Here is a 25,833-nt window from a genome sequence, read left to right as displayed (position 1 = left end):
AAGTGGACCTAACATTCCGCCAATGATCACTTAAAAAGAAGAAATCCCTCTTTATGTTGACCAAAAGTTCAGATCTTGGTTTAAATGGACCATCAGATGCCTATTCATATATCGGCTGTTTTATGGTAGTAATGTTTACATGGTGTATTGGCGTAGTCTGTATCTAACTATATGTGTTTTAATGTTTTAATGTGTAATATTTATATGTATTGTTGCTATATAAGCATGCCTTTCATGTGTTTTTTATATCTGTACATTTTTCATACCTTAATAAAAAATACAATTTCACCAATAATATCTTTGAAGATCATATAAATCAGGTTAGTATATAGTTAAGAAAGATAGATATTATTTTAACTGCACTCAAGCCCAACAACTGGCTTGGCCATGTCTTTAAAATGTGAAGGAGTGGACATTTTTGTCCTTGTTGACAAAGCCTTGCTGTTGTGAGTTCTGTTCTGCTGATGCACCAGTTGGCTCACACTTCTTTAGGTTAATAAAAATATTACTTACAGCAGCTATAAGTTTTTCTTTGAAGAACTCCGAATTAGCAAAAAATATTGGTGATGGGCATCTGAAAATCTTCAGTCCACTTGGCTCATGCATCTATGTAGAATAAATGCATATAATTAATCTTATAAGGTAATGTAGCTCCATGGTATTGTCAGGAAGGAAAGTATACAGTACACTTACATTGTTGTAGTCTTTTTTATTTTTATAGATGTCTGTTTTCAAGATGTTGGCTAGCACCACAAATCTGGGACTGTAAAATATCAGTAATACCAGGAAGTCATGTTAAGGTTAATCATTTTATTACAACACAGTGTTTCATGGGATATATAAGAACACAGTCTTCCTTTTATTATTACTTTTACTTTCTCAGACTATTTTTTGGACTAAGTCATCAAATAAGTAAAGTGTAGTGTATAGTTTATATTTTCCATGACAAAGATCATATTTGCAATGGTAGAAGCACTGGAATTACTGACAATGTAATTTCCCTACTCTTGGGGTCTGTAGGTTAAAACATATAAAAAGCATTTTTTTTGTCTTATTTTAATCGTACATTTGCAAGTGATTTTGCTAGATCTAGAACTGTACAGAATATGATGATGACTGGTTCATCTTAAACTTGATGGTATATAATATGTTGACATAACTGGCAATTATTTTGAACAATGATCTGTTGATCATCTGTTAAACAATGTAATACTTTATTTTCGCCAGCAAATGTGAATACAAAGGTCAAATATGCCTCCTGCCAATAAATATTATCATAACATTTTTTGCTGAGGAAGGTGTCACTAGTCCATAGTGTATGCAACAGTTAAATCAGTGAAAATTATTTGAGTAAATTAGCTTCCTTTAGCATTTGTGCTGGACTTGTATATTGCGTATCGTTAAAATAAGTAAATAAACATTAATATTAATAGATACAGCTATGGGTGAGATCCTGCCACATCAGTTGTGGTGGTTAATTGTTAGGGGTTTTGGGGAACAAATCTGAAAATATGGCCTAAATATTTTCTTGAGGACTTATCTATTGCTCTTATGATTTTTTATATTATCATTTTAATTGAAGGGCCAGCTTACCCATAAGGCAGTCTAGACCCTCTCATCTGGCAGTTTAATACAGATGCATCATATCCTTGCATTGTGATTCATCCACTAGACTACGTTCACAAGAGCAGGGCCCACTTATCCATATGTACCAGAATTTACATTAATCAATGTTATTGTCAATTTTTGTGTATTGTCACTTTTCATATCATTGTTAACTTCTACTCTCCCCTATTGTAATAGCATTTGCTAGATTGGACACAGTCAACATTTCCTCTGTGTATGTGTTGTCATGGGCTTCCTGTACCTAAGTGTGAGGTAAAAGAATGTGAAATTACTGGCACAGACCTTTACACAAATCCTTCCTATCCATCATTTGAAGGATGTCATCTCCCAATGCACTACAAGTAATGCAGCTATAAGGGAGGATGCAGTTATGGAAAGGTCAGGGTTGGTGGTGGCGCAAACCTCCAGCCTATGTTGGCAGTTAAATGGCTCAAGGCACATGTACCATGGGCCCCTAAAAGAGGCCTAAGCCCAGGACAGCTACTCATGTTAAAAACAGGCATGCATTCACCTCAAAACATCTGTGTATATTCATTGGTTTCATGTTTTCCATACTATAATATATATTACAACCATAGCTTAATAATACAAAGCTCTACTTACAACTGTACACGGAAAACCACTGTTAGAAGCTCAATTCCTACACCAACTGCAAGCCCAAGATCCAGCCCAAGAATTACTGAAGCTATAAAAGTCAATATCCAAACAAGCTGCAAAAAGATAATAATTTTTATTAAGATATTGGTACTTTATAAGGATGCAAAATAACAGATATTTAAAATAGAATACAGTAATCTCTATCTCCCTCCAATCCCTCGGAACACTAACCCCACAATCTAGCAACATTTGCTGAAACACACAATCACATTATCATCATACTACATATGTAGTGACACCAAAAAGTACATGCTGACATGCTAACACTATACACTAAAACCCCCACATTGACATGCTGACACCAAACACTAACACACACACTGTAACATCATATGCTGGCACACACTCACACACAAATGCATGCTAACTCTATACACCTACATGCATACACTCTAACCTCATATGCTGACACATAATCTCAAGCAATGATGTGTGATCTCATTCAGGTCTAAAATTTGTTGAATTTGTGTTTATTATTTAAGAATCAACCCACAACTTAGCTTTTGGGGGATTTTATGTGAAGCCTACTCAACCAACCTTAGAGAAGGACTTGATCACTTCATAATGGATTAATGAAAAGGAGCAGAGGAGCTCCCTGCCGGCGACCAGTAGAGTCGCTTGTACAGACAGTTAACTCTTGATGGTGGAAATTTGCCTTTGGAGGTTCCAGGAGTTAAAGGTCTGTACGAGCGACTATTGGTCGCCGGCAGGGAGCTCCTCTGGCATGAACCAATGAAGGAGCTTTCTCCCAGCCATCAATAGATTTGCTTGTATGAACCTTTAACTTAAGATGCCGAAACTAGGCTTCCATGAGTTAAAGGGCCGTGTGAGCAATAGAGTCACAGGCAACCAATAGCATGGACCTTAAACTCCTTGTGCAATCCTATGGATTCCCGCTCCTGTTTACCCCTGCGATGCTGTGTAGACAAGGTAGGCTAGCAGGGGAAGGGACCAGGGAGATTAGTTAGGAGATACTGTACTAACGAAGACGAACACAAAGATTCTTCGTGGTGTGCGTCTTTGTGTATGTTTTGCCGCCGCCATGTTCGTTTCTTTGGAATTCAGGCTGAACAAAGAAAACGCACCCTTCGTGTTCGTTTTCATGTTCACCCAAAAATTAATGCACAAGTTTAGTATTACCCAATTTTAAATGTAATTTATAAGAAAAGTTATTATACTTACACAATCATATTTATCTCTCTGGAACAAAACTGGAATTTCATTAAACTTCATCAGCATTCCCTTTAAATTTATTATAATGATGCCTGCTAGAACTGACTAAAATAAAGAATAATGTTAAATATATACTTGCAACCATTTAGAAACAACAAATTTGTCTTTCTTGTATGATGTTTCCTTTGAACCCCTAGACTACAATAAATATGCCCCTATACTAAAATTATGAAGCAGCATTCATTGACTTTTCCTATCTGAATAAAAAGATTGTTGTAAGCCATTAAGAGTTCTGGGAGCATATTGGCATATTGAGTTAAATCTTTCCACTAACAATGTTCGATTCTCTGCTATTTTGGGTCGCCAATCTTGACTAGCATTAAGCAAATGTGAGTACAAGTCTTTGTTTAACTAAACCACCAGTCCCCACAGACTATAAACTCAACTGAGTTGACCCCCCTCATCTGCTACTCCAGTTCCCTAAACTACTTGTACAATACGTTGTAACACAATGCTGCACAATGTACTCTACCTATGTTGTTCAGACATCTAAGTGCTTAATTTATCTTATTATTACAGAAAACAGAGGTTTTTTCTATACATAGTTACTAAAAGTAAGAAAACATACCTTTGGTAGAGGTTCAAGTAGGTATCCAATAGCCAAAGTCACTATCAAAACAAGTATGGCTGATATAATCCCTGCAACCTGTAGTAACATAATTGAATAGATGTATATTTGAATATAATGTAAATGTATGTTTGCAAGAATTGGATTCCATATTGATATACCGTATTGGCTCGGATATAGGCCGCACCCTAAAAGTTTGGTGCTTTTTTAAAGAAAAGGTTTTGTAATAGATATGCTGCCACTCTGTCCCCCCCACCCCCGAGATATGCTGCCACTCTGTCCCCCCCCGAGATATGCTGCCACTCTGTCCCCCCATATGCTGCCACTCGCCCCCCCCCCACCCCCGAGATATGCTGCCACTCTGCCCCCCCCTCGAAATAGGCTGCCACTCTGTCCCCCCCCCCCCCGACTTACCAGAGCAGACTCCCGGGTGTCTTGCGGGACCGGAGGGGGACATCTACGCAATACGCGTATACAACTCCCGGTGCCGGTAAAATGCATCGTGCGGACGTTCACCGGCTGCGGCGATGCACGCAAACAACCTCCGCTGCCGGCACGTCTGCACGATGTGCTCCCCTCGTGGGAATTCCCGGCAAGGGAGATTGTTAAAGCACATCGTGCAGACGTGCCAGCAGCGGAGGTTGTTTACGCGCGCATCGCTGCAGCAGGTGAACGTCTGCGCGATGCGCTTAGACAATCTCCCGTGCCGGCACTCCCCCCGTGGAAAGTGCCGGCAGCGGAGGCTGTCTGAGCGCATCGGAGAGTAGGATGCAGGTCCCCTGCAACGCTGCGGGGGATCTGTATCCTAACCCTGAAGCCTGCCCGGCGCCCGGAACTGCATGTCCCGGGCGTCGGGCGCTAGACCCCGAATATAGGCCGCACCCCCACTTTAAAGACTTAAAGTGGGGGGAAAAAGTGCGGCCTATTTTTGGGCCAATACGGTATCTGTTTACATAAAAAAGTAACACTAATGTTTTCAATAATATGTTACATTTGTTCACAAGGAAAAAGGCAACAGCATCAAAATTAATCCAATAAATTACCTTGGTAGTTTCCATGTCTACAACATGAACAGATCCTACTGCTTAGTGGTGTTAGCATCAAAAAGCACATAGGTGTGCACTTCATTTGGCTCATGTTTTACGAGAAAACAAATGTTTTGTGAGAAAACAAAAATAATACTTTCCTTTCCTTTGACCGAGTTTACAGCTGCAGCCCTAAAAACACTCTCCACGGAATGTTGAAAAATGATACAAACAAGACTTCTGTCTATGGGCGCTTGTAACCATAGATCTCAATGACTCGGGGGAAAAAAACTAACAAATACGAAATAATAGTGTAATATGTCCTGAAGTTCCAAAGTGTTTGACCATATTACACTATTATTTCGTATTTGATATTTTTTGTTTTTCCGAGTCATTGAGATCGATGGTTACAAGCGCCCCTAGAATAATTACTTATGCAAAGGTACCTGTGTCTTTCCTCCTGTACTTTCTTGTACTGAGGACCTTGATAAAGAAGTGCTGGCTGCAAATCCTCTGAATGAGCCACAAAGTATGTTACTAAGCCCAAATGCTATCAATTCCTGCAAAAGACAACATTTACAACATTTCAGAAACATACTCATTTTACCCCACATACACATATAAAATGTTATATTAATTAAAATAAAGTCCCAGATGCTAATACCAGTAATGGCCTTAAATGGCTTATATTAACTTATGTATATATATATATATATATATATATATACAATGACACAACATAGAACACAGATAATCAGCTGTGCTTATGAATGCAATTACTTACCTGATTGCCATTAACATTATAATTATGCTTGATTGAATACACTTTAGCAACAGAAAAGGCCACAGCAAATCCAACAATAGCAATGGAGAAAGAATTGGCAATAGTGGCTTTGAAAACCGATATACTTGGTGCCATGGGAGCTTGATATCTGTACAAATAAACAACAGTTAGCCAGTATTAATAATCATTTAATTATTCCTAAATTACTGGTATATTATTTAGTCCTTTTTTTAAAATAAAAAAAATACAGAGACAAAACAGTATGAATACATACCCTTTTTGAATAGGACCAACAATATTTACTTTGTATTTTTCTTGGAAATTAAACGCATATGACACTCCAGCTGCAATTATAGTCTGCAAAAATGTAAAAAAAACCAAACATGATAAGTGTTTTGTGTTATTTGAATACATCGACTAATTCAGAGGATAGCATTTTTGGGCAACTGTGAATTTTTTCGATTAAGTAGCACTGCTGGTTCTTGTATAATACTTTTATTTATTATTATTTTTATGGTAGCTTTTTAATATGACACAGATATCCCTGAAAATAATTTACACACATTGGGCTGGAGATAAATATATAACAAGCAGATGTGAGCATAGGATTAGTGGCACACACTCGCTGTATCATCCTATATTAACACATATACACACATACAGACACAATCTGACACCACAACCCACCATACAGTAACACACACCCACATTCACTCTAGCACCGTACATTAACACACACTCATTATATCACCATACATTGACTCACGCTCACTCTAACAAAATGTAATAAAAGACGCACACTCCATCAACTACCTTATGCAGATCTTATCTCGATCACAGTGTTAGCCAAAGTACTACAGCTGCAAGATCATACACATTCTATGACCCTGCTAAGTCCCTCACAACTAAATAACAACCTTACATAGATTTCTATGGAAAACAATAGATTAGAAAAATCATTCAAATAAAATTGACCCATTATCTTAAATCTCATTTTTCATTGTAGTGTAGCAAAGATTGCTATTCAGTTGCTTAATAATAAAATAAATGGGATTCTTTTGGCCCAATGAAGATGGAGTAATCAGTTGAAGATTATATGGTTTTTTGTGCTGGTATAAAAAACAAGTAGAGTTAAAGAAAAGTCCTCTAAGGTCTTGTATAACTGTTTTTGGTGGTCAAACAAAATACTTTTGACTTGCGACTTAGTTACCTTTTAATTTCACAACTGAATCCAGTCAATTTTGAATTGTCTGTTTTGCTATAAGCATTACCTTCTGTACTTAAGATAGTTACATATTTCTAAAATACAGAACAAATATAAAGAGGTGACATTTAAACCAAAAATATATATTGGTTTACAATTAACATTTACTACTGCCTGCTTCTGTTATGTCCATTAAATGTGCTCTTCCACTTAGACACTCATAGGGGTCAATTCACAAAAAGAGTGGAATGATTAAGGATTATCTGACCAGACTCGACTGAGCTTTCATGCCCTTGCATGCTAACACTCACAAATAGGAGAGGGATGGCACTTTCTGGCCTGTGGGGTCAGATAAATCCAGTGCATCCAGCACATGTCACCCTGCCCCTCTTGGTAACTAATACATTCACTAGCACAAGCACACTCACCATAACATATAAACACATATACACACTTAGTACAACACACTTACACATACACACATTTACACAAGCTCACATGAGCACTGAAGCAGTGGGGCATTAGGTAATAAACCCATTTATGCTCTCACCCCAACCACCAACATCAGAGGGATATGGGGTAAAATACACTAAAAGATACACCAACCTCTTGTCCTGCCCTAAGGCATGTAAGTAGCAATGCATTCTACATCAACTGAGTTTCATTATCATTGATGTATAGCTTATACTATGTATACAAAGTCCGTAACTAAATAGTTAATTCATATTAATGTTGTCTTGCTCTATGTATTATGATAAAAAATGTTCAGGCAATAGCTTGCTTACCATTATGATTTCAATAGGTATTGGTACTGGAAGCTTTGACTTGAAACGGTCATTTATTTCTTTGAAAATATATACAAAAACCATCACAATAAGAGCTATTATAAGATCAGCGATATTTGTTTTTGTTATCTGTGAAAAGAGGCTCTCCAGTGACTAAAAAAAAGAATATTTTTAACAACAAATAAATATTTATTTAAATCAATATAAAGATTACTTATTCAGGATCAAATTCTAGTAATCAGAAAACAGTAATCATATTAATGATTGTTGTTAGACATGGTAGCGGCAAAACGTACACAAAGACGAAGACACACAACACAAAGAATCTTCATCTTCGTTAATATCTCCAACTAATCTCCTTGGTACGCAGCATTGCAGGGGTTAATGGGAGCAGAAATTGGTAGGATAGCGCAAGGAGTTAAATGTTCGTACAAGCAACTCTATTGGTTGATGCTAGAGGAGGCCCCTGTCGGCAACCAACAGAGTCGCTCTAATGGACCTTTAACTCTTGTTTCCTCCCCTGGCCAAGTTTTAGCATCAGGAGTTAAAGGTCGGTGCAAGCGACTCTATTGGTTGCCGGGAGGGAGCCTCTCTGGCATCAACCAATGAAGGAGCTCCCTGCCGACTACCAATAGAGTCGCTTGTATGCACCTCTACTTCTGGAGTAGGGATTACAATGGTCTCCCCAGGCCTAGTTTCAGCGTCAGGAGTTAAAGGTCTGTACGAACGACTCTACTGGTCGCTCGTACAGAGCTTTAACTCCTTGAGCAGGGAGACCAATGGAGCTCCTTCATTGGTTGATGCCAGTGGAGCTCCCTGACGGCAACCAATAGATTCACTTGCACGCTCCGCCGTCTTTATTGGTTGCTCATATAGACCTTTAACTCCTGGAGCAGAGAGACCAGTGGTCTCCCCAGGCTGAGGTTCACCGCGCCAGGATTTTAAAAGTCTGTACGAGTGACTTTATTGGTCGCCAGCAGGCGGCTCCTCTGACATCAACCAATGAAGAGCAGGTGCACTGCATTGGTTGATGGCAGAGGAGGCCCCTGCCAGCGACCAATAGAGTTGCTTGTACGGACCTTTAAAATCCTGGTGCCAAAGCTGCTGCATACAGTGTTAACCCCGTATTAACACGAAGAATGTCAACGAATATTCGCCTGAACTGAACACAGGAACCAGCAAATATTCGTGGAATACAAAGATTTTCCCCCCCACAAAGACGAACATGAAGATGAACACGAAGAGCTGTCCGGCACCCAAGTCTAATTGTGATGCTATGCATGTGAATTTAACTTAACTAATTAAAACATAAAAAAATCTGAATAATGCTGCTTAACAGCTTAAGTTAAAAAAACAAACAAAAACAAAGTAACATATAGCAAAGGCCTACTATATTCAGATTTATAGATCTATATAGATTTACATGTAAAAATGAAATGTATATTTATAAAAATACATTTTACTTACATAAAACATAGCTAGTGGTCCACTAAATGAAGGGATCGAAATTCCAAAAACATATTTTAACTGGGAAACCACAACTTCGATAGCTGCAGCTGTTGTGAAGCCATTAATTAATGGTTCTGACAAATATATAACAATGAAGCCAATTCTCAGAAGCCCTAAAGCCAACTAAAAACAAGATACATTTATTATTTCATTTGGAATTGTCACAAATAAATATAATTTGTAGAACACTATGAAATCTAGGAGTTGTTTTAAGTTATAAATGAAACAGGGGTAAGTCAAAGTACTAACAGTATAGGTTAGAGAAAATGATTATACAGTTAAATATGTCAATTAGTAATTTCATTGTCTCTTTCACAATCCTCCTTGATAAATAATCACAATAATATGAAGAAAAGAATAAAATACCCAGACTAAACTCAAGATACTGACCTGAATAATCCCAACAAGGAAGGTTAAAGATGCTGCTACTACTATTCTCTCTTTATTAAGTAAGTCTTCTGCAGTGGCATTGACAGCAGTGGAGTTTCCACTGTCCATACTGTTTTCAGGGACAAGATTAGCCACTACAGAGCCAACCATCAGACTCACAACAGGAAAAGGACCTACAAAAGTATTTGTGAAAGTAGTAACAGGGAGAACATAAACAGAATCTACAAACATAACTGAAATCCATTGCTGCATTTAAACATAATATTGCATTATATGTTAAGCAAAAAAAAAATCTTGACATATTTGTCTTTTTGTCATATCGTCTTTTTTTTTTTAATGTTGAACCGTGTGAGAACAACACAGGCACTCTTAAGAGTGTTTGTATAATGGGCAGATTCAGCAAGAATGATGGCAGTATGCTCTAGGGCAGGAAACATATGTGAAACATATTTAATATATATAAATAAGCCTCATATTTGCATGTGCTACTGTTTTCCTACAATAATAGACAGTACGTAATGGACTTACCCGCAGATATATGTTTGGATGTCCCAAGGAAAAAATACACCACAACCGGAAAAAAAGATGTGTACAGTCCATATCCAGGAGATACATTTGCAAGTAGAGCATATGCTAAACCTAGAAAATATAAGGTAGTTGCATAAGTTTACTGTTCATCCAACACTACCGGTATAGGAAATGCAAGAGTTAAAAAAAATGAAAGAATGGTTTCTGACACATGATAGACCATAATAAGGACACAGTCAGAAAATATAGTAAGGAAAAATATCTAGTCCTTTCTCCTCTGAATAGTAGAGATACACACCCTAGTTGTACAGGTCTTAACTTAACTGTGTTGGAACAAAGTGCCTTCCTACAAATGTCAACTCGACTGCACAGTCCATTGCAACTCACCTCCACTATTTGAGTTGAGGTCCATTTAATCACCATTCGGACCACATTCTAGTCAATAGAGAATAGAAAAAAATCTTCAACCACTTGGGGCTATTTTTGCATGGCACTATATTTATCTGCTCTTCTCACCCATTGGCCATTTTAGAATACGCTGCCATAAGGAACAGAGATAATTTTGTTTGTTCCATTCCATGGGCTGAAGATGAGGACTCAAGTGTGCTGCATGGACCCTTAAAAGATTAGTGAAAATGTATTTTTCCCCCAGGTTGAACAATGCTCTCTATCCCACAGGGAAGGGATGGGGGAGGAAAGAGGCACTTAAACATTCCTACCCATGTACCCAAAGGGCTATTTATTAGACATGTGCAAGTGGGCCAAAAATGATTTCGACTCATTTTTTTGGTTCATTTTTGGCTCATTGGTTTTCATGCGACTAATTATGTTCCCTGTCTATTAGGTTCGGAAAAAATCGGAGGGGGGCATTTGGAAACTAAATCCATTGCTCTGTGCCCACATTCTCATCCACTCTCACTCTTATGTGAGAACGTCACCAGAAGTGCCAACACTTTGGTAGACCAGGTTATGTCCACGGAGATGTGGATAAAGATAGAATATAAAAGAAAGAGAGAAGACAGAAAATGGAGAACCAGAAGTGGAAGCGGAAGTGGTTGACAGAGAAGGTAGAGAAACAATTATAAAGTGTGAGAGAGAGTGTGAGAGAGAGTGAGACTGAAAGGGCCTGCACATTTCTGACAAAAATTCTGAGATTTTTACTCTATTTCTGTGGGGTTTTGGTCTCTTTTTTATGGTTTCATATGAATTTGCCATAATTCTGTAGATTTGCAATTTGTACAAATCCGAATGCACAAGTCTAGTATCGATACCTTTCCAAGGGTTTCTAACTATTTCTACCTCCTCTTTGGTTGATAGAAACTCACAATTTGCAAACATCTCATGAATCAGGAAGCTGCTCACTTTTTTCAGTATACATCAAATCAACTCTCCTGCAGTCAAGTGTATATGAGTACAAAAATAAGAATCAGATCAGTGAATTTGCAAGTTTTGTCTAATTTGGGTGAACTTGCTTGTTTATGGGCCCATTTGTATAACATAAATCTTGGCACAAACAGAACAATTTCTGAATGCTTTTGCAGGCATTTGTTTTCATATCATGTTACCATAAAAGGGGGGGGGGGGCTCTACTTACAATGGCTTTCCAAAAGAATTTTCAAAGGCAAGTTATAACATTGGTAGATATTTTAATAATGATGTTTGTCAATTCCATGTCTATTTGAGGCTACTCTCACTATCAATTAAGCTGTATATAACATATAAACCAAATTTAGTTATATTGTTCCATACATAATTAGGTAATATGTAAATATTAGTTTTGTTTTACAATACAATCCATCACATCTAAGAATGTAAAAATACTCACCTTGCAGTACAGCTACAAGACCTGTTGTCACTCCAGAAATTAAATCATTAAGAATCCACTCCCTAAAACGATAAGCAGGTAGCCAAGAAGCAATGGGGAAGAACGTTAAAGCTATTTTCTTTGCCTTCCCTGGGGAACACCTATAGAATGAAGCAAGAATAATTACTGTTTAGCTTTTGTGTAGAAAATAATAACATTTTATAAACACAATAAAAAAATTAGCTACATATGCCATGCCTAGTATAGCTAAATCATGGGTGAAAATATTTGATAATTCCAAAGGTTAAGCTACTTATATGTAAGAAAAAAAAACTATTAGAAAAGGTGCAAGTTGGAGCAGCTGTGTATATTAACTTAAGAGGAAGTCTAATTAGAAATAAAGTAATGATAATATTTACTGTGTAATATAGACCCATATAGATTAACTTTAAATAAAGTATGTTTCTATAAGACTTAAGCCTTTTATTTTTCTATATGGTAGATGTAGACAAGCTGGCCCTAGTGTCAAAACTCTCATCTGCTCACCCAGCCTCACCCACCAAGCTCCATAAGTACTTGAGCATGTCTGTATAGAGGTGTTTTACCTGGATAGGCTTTGATTCATAATCATTCCTTTTGCAAGCTGACCTTTTACTATATTAGATTTATTTCTATACTAATACCAAAGCCTAGCTAGTTTTATTAAGAAGTCCAGGTAGTCATTTTTAACACATTTATGTTAACAAGAAAATGTGCCAGTACTTTCTTTCAAATATATTTTATTAATGTTTGCAATATACAACAATAATAAAATAAGGGGATTAAACAGAGGACAGAAGGGGAAGGGTACTATAGTCTCCATCCATCAAACATAAGCATTATACATATTAATGATAATACACTACAGTCATTAAATGTAATAACACAGAAGAGTACAGAAGAAAAAATAAGGAGTTAAAAGTATCCATAATATCATCCATGGGGGAGGGGAGAGGGGGGACAGGGGAATATATATATATATATATATATATATATATATATAAATATTTACATAGTTACATAGTTACATAAGCTGAAAAAAGACATGCGTCCATCAAGTTCAGCCTTTCCTATATCTGTTAATTTGTTGCTGTTAATCCAAAAGAAGGCTCTTTCCAATTTTGTCCTAACCAGGGAAAATAATTCCTTCTTGACCCCAAAATGGCAGTCAGATTTCTCCTTGGATCAATAAGCTGTTTCCCCAAAATTAAAGATTATATCCCTGAATATTATATTTCTCCAGGTATCCATCCAGTTGCAGTTTAAACGTCTGTACAGACTCCGATAAAACTACCTCTGCAGGCAGAGAATTCCACATCCTTATTGTCCTTACTGTAAAAATTTTGTAGCCCGCCTCTGCACCCTTTCTAGTGCTATGATATCCTTCTTTAGAATAGGTGCCCAAAATTGCACAGCATAATCAAGGTGCGGCCTTACCATGGATTTATACAGAGGCAAAATTATATCTTTATCCCGCGACTTGATGCCCCTTTTTATACACGACGATACCTTACTGGCCTTAGCAACCGCAGACTGACATTGCACATTGTTGCCTAGTTTGTTGTCTATAACAATTCCCAAATCCTTCTCATTTGTCGTTACCCCTAATTCACTACCGTTTAGGGTGTAGGTTGCTTGTGCATTCGCTACCCCGAAGTTCTTAACTTTACATTTATCTACATTGAATTTCATCTGCCATTTGTGTGCCCAGTCCCCCAGTCTATCTAGATCCCTCTGCAGCACTGTAATATCCTGCTCGCCCTGTATAACTTTACCTAGTTTAGTGTCATCTGCAAACACAGAAACATGACTTTCAACGCCTACTGCCAGGTCATTTATAAATATGTTGAATAAAATTGGTCCCAGAACAGAACCCTGAGGGACACCATTACCACTTTTGACCAGCTTGAAAATTTACCATTTATAACAACTCTCTGTTCTCTATCTCTAAGCCAATGTTCTACCCTATATATATATAAATATGTGTCCAGTTTTGGGGGGGGGGGGTTGCCAGTACTTTCTCAAAGGCTTCTTTCTAAACAAAATGATGCATTTCCATTAAATGCAATTTAAGATATACTTAAACCATTGGTGTTGATTCAATATTCAATAAGTAGTCTTTTGCAGAAAATCAAGATTACACATTAAAATTTTAGGCATCACTCCAGCAAACAATATGTAATTGCTTTAATGTGTGCTGTTACTACATTCAAAGGGTAAACAGTAAATCATAAAAAAATATTTTTTTATTCCTATAGTGTAAAACTAGGTCAGATATGTAGTGCAAATCATCAGCTCTTGAGCAATAAATATTTCACAATACTACTGAATCACATATTCATTTACAGATCTCTGGTCAGACTTCACATAGATTATTGTGTACAGTTCTGGAGACATAATCTCCAGAAAGATATAGGCATTCTAGAGATAGTTCAGAGAAGGTCTAATACAATTGTAAATAGTTTGTTGCATAGCAAAATATCAGGAAAGACTAAGGGATTTCAATATGTATCAGTTTGTCAATTCTAATCCTGTCATACCCCTTGAATATAAGAATTGTAATAAGAACTTCATAAATTGTTGAAGCAATATAAATAAAAGATAATAATAATAATAATAATAATAATGTATAGCTTAGAGGAAAGAAGAAAGGAGGAATGTAATAAAGAGATTGAAATACTTAAAAGGATTTAACAAACTACAGGAGAGATGTTGCTCAGAGGAGCAATATTAGAACAAAAGGTCATAATTTAAAACTGGAGGGTCAGAAGTTTATATGTAATTGTTTATGTATAAATGTTTTACTTTACCGAATATAACACTAGACCAAGGACTGATTAAGGTGAAGAACAATGTGCAAACTAGATGAGTCAAATGGTTCTTATCTGCTGTCAAATGTGTTTACCGTGTAAAATAATTGAACTGCTGGTTCAGTTTGCATGGATGTTAACTATGCTTCTAATATTGAGATGTAGTGAGAAAGGGGGTCAAGGAAAAGGAGAGATAAATAAAAGAGAAAAGGTTGGGAAAAATGGAGAGAGAGAAAGTAGAGAGGAGTTATCCAGAAAAGGGAGAAACAGGATAAAAGATGAGATAAAGAATAAGAGGAGGGGTGATCAAGAGAAAGGGGGAAGATAAAGAGAACAAAGAGAGATACGATGAAAGGGAAGATATGAAGAGAAAGGGAGGAGATATAAAAGACAAATAAAGAGAAAGAGAAGAGATATAGAAAAAAAAAGTGATAAAGGAAAAGGGGAGAGATGAAGAGACATGGGAGAGATAGAGAGAAAATAGAAAGATAAAGGGAAAGTGAGGAGAGATAAAAATACAAAGGTGAGCTGAGATAAAGAGAAATGGAAGACATCCCTGTGGGTACAATCGGAGTGCCAAGTAAGTCCTGTGGATGCAATATGGGCAAATCTGGTGGGGGAAATCTAAATGCTGAGGCAAGTCCTTATGTACGTATTATAGAGTTAAAATGGGATGTCTTAAGCAGATAGACTTGGTTGCATATACTGATCAACCATAACATTATGACCACTGACAGGTGGTGGGATAAATTAGGCAGCAAGTGAACATTCCTCCAAAAGGCTAGGTTTTCGTCTGGGTGGTCACCTGCAAACATTCTGGCTTCTTATGCCGGTCTTGGAGTAGAGGCTCTGTTCTCGCATGACAGTCTTTCACACCATGGTGATGTAGGACTCTCTTAATGGTTGATGTAGATATTTGGTACCTAATGACTCAAACCCCTTCACCATCTTCTTTGTTATTTTCTTTGGTTTCAGTTGAACCTCTCGGACCAAAGTTGTCAGAAATTTTATGATGGAAAACAAGTATTCCATATATATGTATTTTACATGAACACAAAATGGAGTCAAAGCCATTTTATTTTACTTAATCATATAATTATTATTTCTTTCTGTCTTTGTTCCCTCTATAATTGAGAACAAAGAAGTATTCATGTATATAGATGCTTCAGTATATATGATCCAATTAGCGTTATCTTCCATGAGAAAGTTAAGGAGTAGACACTACATATCCTTAGGAATGTAAATTGGAATGGGTGATACGTCGAAAAACCACAAAAACCTAATTTACTACCTAGGAGGCAACATCTGGAGATATGGGTGACTACAAAGACCTGATTTACTATCTAGGAGGTAACATCTAAAGATAAGGGTGACCATGGATAAATTCTAAACGCATAGGTAATGGTCTTAAGTTATTTCTTAGACCAGAGCGTCTCTCGGAGGTAAATTAAGAAATTACAACAGTGTAAATATGAGTAGAAGTCCTAATTATAATGGGTAAAACCCACCGTTATGATTTGATAATTCCAATCAAGAGGTGGAGGCTATGATAATAAGCTCTGTCTTTAAAAGCTTATGTCTTTAATAATTGAAAAAAACACCTAAACCCTGAAACAGACAGACCCTGACGGACTCATTCACCAAATGTAACCCAGAGAATTGGAATCTTAAGATCCTGGCACCATAATTTTACTCTTAGAGTTACTAACCTTTTAGAAAGTTATATTTCTTCCCACTTAATTTCTTGCCACTGAACCTGGATTAATTTCTACAAGGACCAGTTGGACCACAGCAACAAGTGGTAGTCATTATAATTGTTTTATTATTCTGAATAGAGGTGAATTTTGTCTTCTTCATATAGATTTCCCTTTTTCTGGCATTTTTATTTGGCATCATTGTATATGACGGCTTGTGAGACTGCAGCTTATAACCCGTGATGATGACAATAATGTAAAAGGTATTTTTACCTGTAGATGAAGTTTGACATCATTTGCATCTATTAGGAACTTCACTAATACTCTTATTTTGTCATATTAGTAGAACTAATATATAAAGAGACATAGTGATACATTTTAATACTGCCCTGATTATTATCATTTTGGTTGCTGAGTGGAATGGAAATTGTGTGTGTTAGACTCATAAAGTAATAATTCATATTGATAACTAATCGATAATATACTGTATTTGGAACTGATTCAATTTGACATGTTTTAAGAATTTTGTGTTTTATATCATGCACTGTGTGATTCATATATATATATTTTATAAATTGTGTTTACAATAAATAATATTTTTGATTGACTATCGTGGTGAAATATATCTAATTTGAATTATAATTTTCGGCGATCTGAAAGAATTTAGGATCGGAGATAAAATATAGGGTATCTCTTTAAATTAATATTGTGGATGTGGTACTACAATATTTGATAGTGTCGTTATTTTGCGTGTGTGATAAAATATTGGTTTTGCCTATTTTGTCTCATTAATATCCCTAACAAAGTATGTTCAGCCCTGGGAGTTAATTTGTGCCTCCATGATGTAGTGTCTGCATGGTCCTATGCTTTTTATTAGACTTGTGCATTCGTCTTTGGGCGAACATGAAAACGAACACGAAGAGTGCGTTTTCGTGTTCGTTCCGAAGACACGCCGAAGAGAAGACAGCGGCGGTAAAACGTAGGCGAAGACGAAGACACACACCACAAAGATCTTCGTGATCGTCTTCGTCTACCAGTCCCCCCCCCCTTCTAACTTACCTTGGCATCGCGGCAGTTCACAGAAGTGGAAATCTGCAGGTTCGCCGTCACAGGTTACTGGGCAGTGCGAATGAGCCTATTGGTGGCCTACAGGGACCTCCCCTGGCATCAACCAATTGGTTGATGCCAGATATGTAATATTATTGCTTTCAAGAAAAACCCCCAGGCTCCTTTTGGACTCTTTTATTGAGTTTACCATTACCACTTTCTCTGGCAGAGAGTTCCATAATCTCACCGCTCTTTCTGTAAAGAACCCCCGTCTGTGCTGGTGTAGAAACCTTCTTTCCTCCAGCCGTAGAGGATATCCCCTTGTTATAGATACAGTCCTGGGTATAAATAGGTCCTGGGAGTGATCTCTGTACTGCCCCCTTATATATTTATACATAGTTATTAAGTCCCCCCTAAACGGTCTTTTTTCCAAACTAAATAACCCTAATTCTGATAATCTTTCTGGGTACTGTAGTCCTCCAATTCCCCTTATTACTCTGGTTGCCCGTCTTTGAACCCTCTCCAGCTCCACTATATCTTTCTTGTACACTGGTGCCCAGTACTGTACACAGTATTCCATGTGTGGTCTGACTAGTGACTTGTACAGTGGTAGAATAATTTCCTTGTTGTGGGCATCTATGCCCCTTTTGATGCACCCCATGATTTTATTTGCCTTAGCAGCAGCTGCCTGACACTGGTCGCTACAGGTAAATTTACTGTTAACTAAAACTCCTAAGTCCTTTTCCATGTCAGTCGTCCCCAGTGTTTTCCCATTTAATACATATTCCCAGCCTGGATTTTTCTTCCCCATGTGCATAACCTTACATTTATCTGTGTTGAACCTCATCTGCCACATCCCAGCCCAAGCCTCCAACCTATGCAGATCCATTTGTAATCGTGCACTGTCCTCTATTGTGTTAACCACGTTACAGAGCTTAGTATCGTCTGCAAAGATTGATACTTTACTATACAATCCCTTTACAAGGCCATTAATAAATATATTAAAAAGAATAGGACCCAAAACTGACCCCTGTGGTACCCCACTAGTAACAGTCACCCACTCAGAGTATGTACCATTAATAACCACCCTCTGTTTCCTATCACTGAGCCAGTTACTAACTCACATACACACATTCTCCCCCAGCCCAAGCATTCTCATTTTATGTACCAGCCTTTTATGTGGCACCGTATCAAATGCTTTGGAAAAATCAAGATATACGACATCCAGCGATTCACCCCGATCCAGTCTTGAGCTCACCTCCTCATAAAAGCTGATCAGGTTAGTTTGACAGGACCGATCCCTTGTAAACCCATGCTGATATGGAGTCATACATTTATTTTCATTGAGATACTCCAAAATAGCATCTCTTAGGAAACTCTTAAACAGTTTACATACAACAGAAGTTAAACTAACAGGCCTATAATTCCCCGGGTCACTTTTTGTCCTCTTTTTCAATATTGGCACAACATTTGCTATGCGCCAGTCCTGGGGAACAGACCCTGTCACTATAGAGTCCTTGAATATTAGAAATAGGGGTCTGTCTATTACATTACCTAACGCCCTTAGAACGCGGGGGTGAATGCTATCTGGACCTGGTGATTTGTCTATTTTGATTTTTTTTAGGCAGCACTGCAATTCTTCCTGGGTTAGACAGGCAACATGTATTGGGGCATTTATCTCATCCTGCTGTATATTACCTGGCATTTCATTTTCCTCTGTGAATACAGCAGAGAAGAATATATTTAATAGCTTAGCTTTTTCCTGATCCCCGTCTATAACTCCCTCTCCCTCATTACTTTTTAAGGGGCCAACGCTTTCATTTTTAACCTTTTTACTATTTATATAGTTAAATAACATTTTGGGGTTTGTTTTACTCTCTTTGGCAATGGGTCTTTCTGTCTCCACTTTTGCTGCTTTTATCTGATTTTTACATATTTTATTTTTTTCCCGATAGCTTTTTAGTGCTTCCTCACTGCCTTCCTGTTTTAGTAGCTTAAATGCCTTTTGTTGCCATTTATTGCCCCTTTACATTTTTATTTATCCACATTGGTTTTCTCTTGTTCCTGACTCTTTTATTCCCATACGGTATGTACCTTTCACAGTGAGAATTTAAGATATTCTTAAAAATCTCCCATTGAGTGTCTGTACTCTTGTTTTTGAGGACATTTTCCCAATTTACAGTGTCAACGGCTTCTCTTAGTTGATCAAACTTTGCCTTCCTAAAGTTCATAGTTCTTGTGGCTCCTCTAAGAGTTCCCTTATTGAAGGACAAGTTATAATGCATCATATTGTGATCACTATTTCCTAGATGACCCCTGACCTGCACATTAGTTACTCTGTCAGGTCTGTTGGTTAATATTAAGTCCAGTAGGGCGCCCCCTCTGGTTGGGTCCTGTACCATTTGGGACAGATAATTATCCTTACTTATAGTCAGAAACCGGTTTCCTTTATGAGATTCACAGGTCTCGGTTTCCCAGTTCATGTCGGGATAGTTAAAGTCCCCCATAATAACCACCTCATTGTGATTTGCTGCCTTGTTTATTTGCTTTAATAATTGATCTTCTGCTGCTTCCATTATATTTGGTGGCTTATAGCAAACCCCGATCAGTATTTTATTATTTTTCTTTCCATATATTTCTACCCATAATGACTCCACATTATCATTTCTCTCACATATATTCTCCCTTTAGGCTGGACTTTACATAAAGGCAAACTCCTCCCCCTTTTCATTTTTTTTATCCTTCCTGAATAGACTATAACCCTGTATGTTAACCGCCCAGTCATAGCTATCATCCAACCATGTCTCTGTTATACCCACTATGTCATAATTTTCTTCAGACATTATTAACTCCAGTTCGTTAGTTTTATTGGTCAGACTTCTGGCATTAGTAAGCATACAATTTAGAGGTGTATGTTTTTTTTTCCTATGAAGCCTATCCCTATTAACTATTCTAACCCCTCCCTCCGCTCCACCCCCAGGTACATTTATAAGCCCCAGCTCTCTATCTACACTATCTTCCCCTTCTATATTGTAGTTTCCCTCCCCCCTTTCCCTAGTTTAAACACTCCTCCACCCTTCTGGCCATCTTCTCCCCGAGCACAGCTGCACCCTCCCCATTGAGGTGCAGCCCGTCCCTACCGTAGAGCCTGTATCCGACAGAGAAGTCGGCCCAGTTCTCCATGAACCCAAACCCCTCCTTCCTACACCAGCTTCTGAGCCACTTGTTTAGCTCCCTAATCTCCCGCTGCCTCTCTGGTGTGGCACGTGGTACAGGTAATATTTCAGAAAATACTACCTTGGAGGTCCTTGCCTTAAGCTTGCTACCTAAGTCTCTGAAATCATTTTTAAGGACACTCCGCCTACCTCTTACTTTGTCATTGGTGCTAATGTGCACCATGACTGCTGGGTCTTCTCCAGCCCCTCCCAGTAATCTGTCAACCCGATCCGCGATGTGCTGAACTCGAGCGTCAGGCAGACAACACACTGTTCAGCGAACAACACACTGTTCGGCGACAACACACTGTTTGGCGAGTCTATAATGTAGTCTTGTCTTTAAGGAAAAAATCAATACGAGTGTATGTGTTATGTGGCGTCGAATGGAAGGTGTATTCTCGTTCGGTTGTATGTTGACATCTCCAAACATCATGGAGATCAAATTCAGTCAGTAGTTGTTGTAGCTTAGAATGGCGGCTAGGTGTGTGTCTCCTAACACAAGGTGATGTGGACGTAGAAGTGGAGTTCAAGGTCCTATCAATGACCATGTTAAAATCGCCACATATAATAAGTCTACCGTTCCGCACCTTCACGCATCTCCCCAGGCTCTGATTTTTTACTGTTTTGTGTAGTCTTGTCATTAAATTGTATTAGTTATATATAACTAAGTACTGAGTTACAAAAAAGCCTCACTTTTTATTCCAGTGTATTTCTGTTAATAAAGGCACAACAAATAATAATTTTAATTTCATCCACAAGGTATCCCATGGTGGTAGATCTTTACACCAAGTACAACAAAGCTGTCAAGTCCCTATGTGATATCAGTTAAACTGAACTAAATGGGATTGGCTCTAAAGCGACATTAATTTAAATATACTCAGATAACTGTAAATATTTGAAGCATATCATTGGTATATATGTATCAGTGATATATTCTAGATTGGCAACCAGCCCTTAGTATAAATAAGTTACTGTCACGTCCTACCCAGGCTGCGGAGCTGCATATCTCGTTCTTGCTTCAGTTTCCCTGTTTTGCTTCGATCTATTCCTGGATTTCCTTTTGCTCTGTTCTGATCTTCCATTCCTTGCTTCTGCTTCTGCTCTTTGCTTCTGCTCTATTTCCTTTATAAGGTGTGCTCCACCCGTGTGTTCTGTTTGACTCAGTCTGCAGTCTAAAAGTATGTCTCAGTGCTATGTGTTTGGATTTCATGTTTGGTTTGTTTTGTACCTTTGTCAGCAGGGATTAGCGTTAGGACCCACCGTCATTGGAGTACTTTTGCGTAGTGGTGGGCTAAGCATACTATAGCCATAAGATGTGAAGGAATCTCCAATAGTTATCAACCAGTCCTAGGCTAGTTTCTGTATTTATGTGTGTCAGTCTGTCCTGTATCCCAGGCAGCAGGGTGTCCTGTCTTGTTCCCTGTTGTGCCCTGTGTTATGTATATCTTGTCTGGTTATGTTTCGTGCTTGGTCTCCCTGTCCCTTGCTTGTTATGTGTCTGCTATATTTCTCTGCTTAGCTTCCACACTCCCAGCCTGCAGCATCCTGCACATGAGTCTTGTGTAATGTCTCATGCCTGTTCCAGGGAGCCTGCAGGATTTAACTTCGTTCTGGACTACATCCGCTGCTATATCTGGGCGCTGGTGTGTGGCTGCACAACCCTAGATGCTCATCACCCGTGTGAGTGCAGTTGTCCCGCACCAGGCCCTGTCCTGAGACTCCGCTACAGCATACTGAACTCCTGAACTCCATCTTTGGGCGCGCTGGGTCATTACAGTCGTCCGTATGGACCCAGTTTCCTGACATATGGCCGCAGGCTATTACTCATGGCGGGGGTTCGCGGAGTGGAGTCTGCAGCATTCAAGCCCAGCCAGAGGGCTACTTGTCTACCCCACCAAAAGGGGTTTCCTGTCGTGTGCACCCCACCAAGAAGGGTTTCCTGTACCCCACCAAAAGGGGTTCCCTGTCGTGTGCACCCCACCAAGAGGGGGTTTCCTGTCGTGTGTGTCCTTTCCAGAGGGTTTCCTGTTGAGAGTGCCCTTTCCATAGGGCTTCCTACCGAGCGTGCCCTTTCCAGAGGGTTTCCTGATGTGTGTGCCCTTTCCATACGGCTACCTACCGAGCGTGCCCTTTCCAGAGGGTTTCCTGATGTGTGCGTCCTTTCCATACGGCTTCCTACCGAGAGTGCCCTTTCCAGAGGGCTTCCTACCGAGCGTGCCCCACCAAGGGGGGTTTCCTGAGTTGCGGCCAGCCCCACTAGTGGACTCCCAGTATGAGTGCCTGCATCCGGGCTACCCTGGTTGAGTGCTCTGCAAGTGGGCATCCTGCCGTGTACCCTGAAAGGGGGTTTCCTGAGTTGCGGCCAGCACCCCACTAGTGGACTCCCAGTATGAGTGCCTGCATCCGGGCTGCCCTGGTTGAGTGCTCTGCAAGTGGGCAACCTGCCGTGTACCCTGAAAGAGGGTTTCCTGAGTTGCGGCCAGTCCCACTAGTGGACTCCCAGTATGAGTGCCTGCATCCGGGCTACCCTGGTTGAGTGCTCTGCAAGTGGGCAACCTGCCGTGTGCCCTGCAAGTGGGCAACCTGCCGTGTACCCTGAAAGAGGGTTTCCTGAGTTGCGGCCAGCCCCACTAGTGGACTCCCAGTATGAGCGCCTGCATCCGGGCTACCCTGGTTGAGTGCTCTGCAAGTGGGCAACCTGCCGTGTGCCCTGCAAGTGGGCAACCTGTCGTCTGCCCAGCAAGTGGGTTACCTGTCGTGTCTGCCCACCAAGTGGGTTACCTGTCATGTCTGCCCAGCAAGTGGGCTGATCTACTTTGCCTTCGCCTGGACCTAAAAGTCCGCTAGAGACAACTTCCTCATTCCTGTTCAGATATGCTGATTCCTGTTTCGGAGGAGTGCGCAAGAAGCGGCTTCCTCATTCCTGATCAGATATTCTGATTCCTGTTTTGGAGGAGATTGGTCTGCTAAGCGGCAGTGCTGGTCATCGAAGGACTTCTAAGTTTTTCAGTCTCCTGAGTATGCAGGTTCCTGGGCTGCCTTGTTAACGAAGTTCTTCCATCAGAGAGCGGGCCTTCCTTCTGTTGATGTTCCTGTTCGCGTCCGGAGGCCGCTCATTCGGAGGGGGATACTGTCACGTCCTACCCAGGCTGCGGAGCTGCATATCTCGTTCTTGCTTCAGTTCCCCTGTTTTGCTTCGATCTATTCCTGGATTTCCTTTTGCTCTGTTCTGATCTTCCATTCCTTGCTTCTGCTTCTGCTCTTTGCTTCTGCTCTATTTCCTTTATAAGGTGTGCCCCTCCCGTGTGTTCTGTTTGTCTCAGTCTGCAGTCTAAAGGTATGTCTCTGCTTAGCTTCCACACTCCCAGCCTGCAGCATCCTGCACATGAGTCTTGTGTAATGTCTCATGCCTGTTCCAGGGATTTAACTTCGTTCTGGACTACATCCGCTGCTATATCTGGGCGCTGGTGTGTGGCTGCACAACCCTAGATGCTCATCACCCGTGTGAGTGCAGTCGTCCCGCACCAGGCCCTGTCCTGAGACTCCGCTACTGCATACTGAACTCCTGAACTCCATCTTTGGGCGCGCTGGGTCATTACAGTCGTCCGTATGGACCCAGTTTCCTGACAGTTACACCCTTAACAACCAATGAAGTGCCAGGCATATCACGGAAAAACAGTCAGTTAAGGACCAATGACTTGCCTAGCGTTAAATAAACTTCACTGTCGATGTTAAGACATTCAGCAACGCCAAAATCTGCCCTGTGTGGCCCCTCCACGAGGCATCAACATCTACATATACAATATGTCAGCTGATCTTGATTTAAAAGAGATTTCGCCTCTCGCAACATGTCAAGGCCCAAACCCTGAAAACTCTGAGCTTCCACTGCAGGTTGAATACAAGTACTGCATTCAACCAAGCAAGTCAATAGAGCCCAGCAGAAAAATAAATAAATAAGTAAAAAATGTGGTAAAATTTAAAAACAATAATGCAGTGATCTCACCATCAGGGAAACCATCCAGTTCCAACAAAATGTTAAAAAGTCCAAAAATAGAGAAAAGAAAACATTTACTTTTATGAGCAACTGCTATAATTAGTGTTGTACTTCACAAAAATCCTGGCACAGAAAGAGTTAACATACTAGCAAAAAACGATAAAAACATTGAGTATTTCTAAACTCAGGACAAAAAGTACAAATAATAGTACAAATAGTACAAACAATAGTTTTCAAATACATTTTTCAAATAGTGAGGAAAAGAGGATTTCATAGGAAATCAGATGGTGATGAAAAAATGGTATCTTAAGAAAGCCCTTATGTCCTGGAAAAAAAAAATATATAACGTGTGGGTACACTAAACGAGAGAGAAGAAACTAACAGCGCTATGGAATTTGATGGCGCTATATAAAACAATAAATAATAATAATAACAGCTAAACACGAGCACCGCATGAATGATACAAAATGGTACAGAAAAAAACAGCCCAGTCCTTAAGGAGTTAAGCAGCTTTAATTTTCTACTCACCCACATATCCGCTTTAGGTGATCCAATGCAGTTGTATGATGCCTGTCCACTATTTCATGGTCAGCACCAAAGGAATCTTCTGAATATATGGGTCGTGCCACCAAATACTTATTCTCCACTGGTTCAGCCATGGCATCAATATAGGCCTATTAGAAGAGGGACACTTTATTTAACTTGCCTCTTTTGAAATTATATGAAACCTATTTTCTCCACTTTGATCAATTACTGAAGTAAAATAAAAATCTCCAATGTTTGGATTTTTTCGGTAAACACGCATTGGTGAAAGGTCCGTAAAGTTATCTATATGTGTGTAAGTGCATTTAAAGAACATAATGTATTACTTTATCATATTCTTGTCAATTTCTTCATCATTTCTTTGAAACTGATTAGAAT

General features: G+C 39.2%; 1 protein-coding gene across 1 annotated transcript in view; it reads right to left on the bottom strand.

Annotated features, from left to right (window-relative positions):
* Positions 1 to 25,571, bottom strand: part of LOC149302879 (chloride anion exchanger-like) — a 31,776-nt gene extending 6,205 nt beyond the window's left edge. Inside the window, exons 1-14 of the mRNA XM_089482085.1 lie at positions 25,441 to 25,571; positions 12,135 to 12,274; positions 10,310 to 10,420; positions 9,782 to 9,954; positions 9,350 to 9,514; positions 7,883 to 8,035; positions 6,168 to 6,250; positions 5,894 to 6,041; positions 5,556 to 5,669; positions 4,085 to 4,162; positions 3,466 to 3,561; positions 2,230 to 2,336; positions 694 to 763; positions 514 to 606 (exon numbers count right to left, since the gene is read on the bottom strand). Coding sequence (XP_089338211.1) covers positions 514 to 606; positions 694 to 763; positions 2,230 to 2,336; positions 3,466 to 3,561; positions 4,085 to 4,162; positions 5,556 to 5,669; positions 5,894 to 6,041; positions 6,168 to 6,250; positions 7,883 to 8,035; positions 9,350 to 9,514; positions 9,782 to 9,954; positions 10,310 to 10,420; positions 12,135 to 12,274; positions 25,441 to 25,571 — 1,662 coding nt within the window. The remainder of the gene's footprint in view (positions 1 to 513; positions 607 to 693; positions 764 to 2,229; positions 2,337 to 3,465; positions 3,562 to 4,084; positions 4,163 to 5,555; positions 5,670 to 5,893; positions 6,042 to 6,167; positions 6,251 to 7,882; positions 8,036 to 9,349; positions 9,515 to 9,781; positions 9,955 to 10,309; positions 10,421 to 12,134; positions 12,275 to 25,440) is intronic.
* Positions 25,572 to 25,833: the final 262 nt, after the last annotated feature.

This window comes from Sceloporus occidentalis, unplaced genomic scaffold, assembly GCF_023333645.1.
Source record: "Sceloporus occidentalis isolate IW3139 unplaced genomic scaffold, rSceOcc1.0.p SCAF_17, whole genome shotgun sequence".
NCBI classification, from domain to species: Eukaryota; Metazoa; Chordata; class Lepidosauria; order Squamata; family Phrynosomatidae; genus Sceloporus; species Sceloporus occidentalis.
The sequence above is the reverse complement of the archived record's forward strand: the minus strand, read 5'-3'. Positions and strand labels throughout refer to the sequence as shown.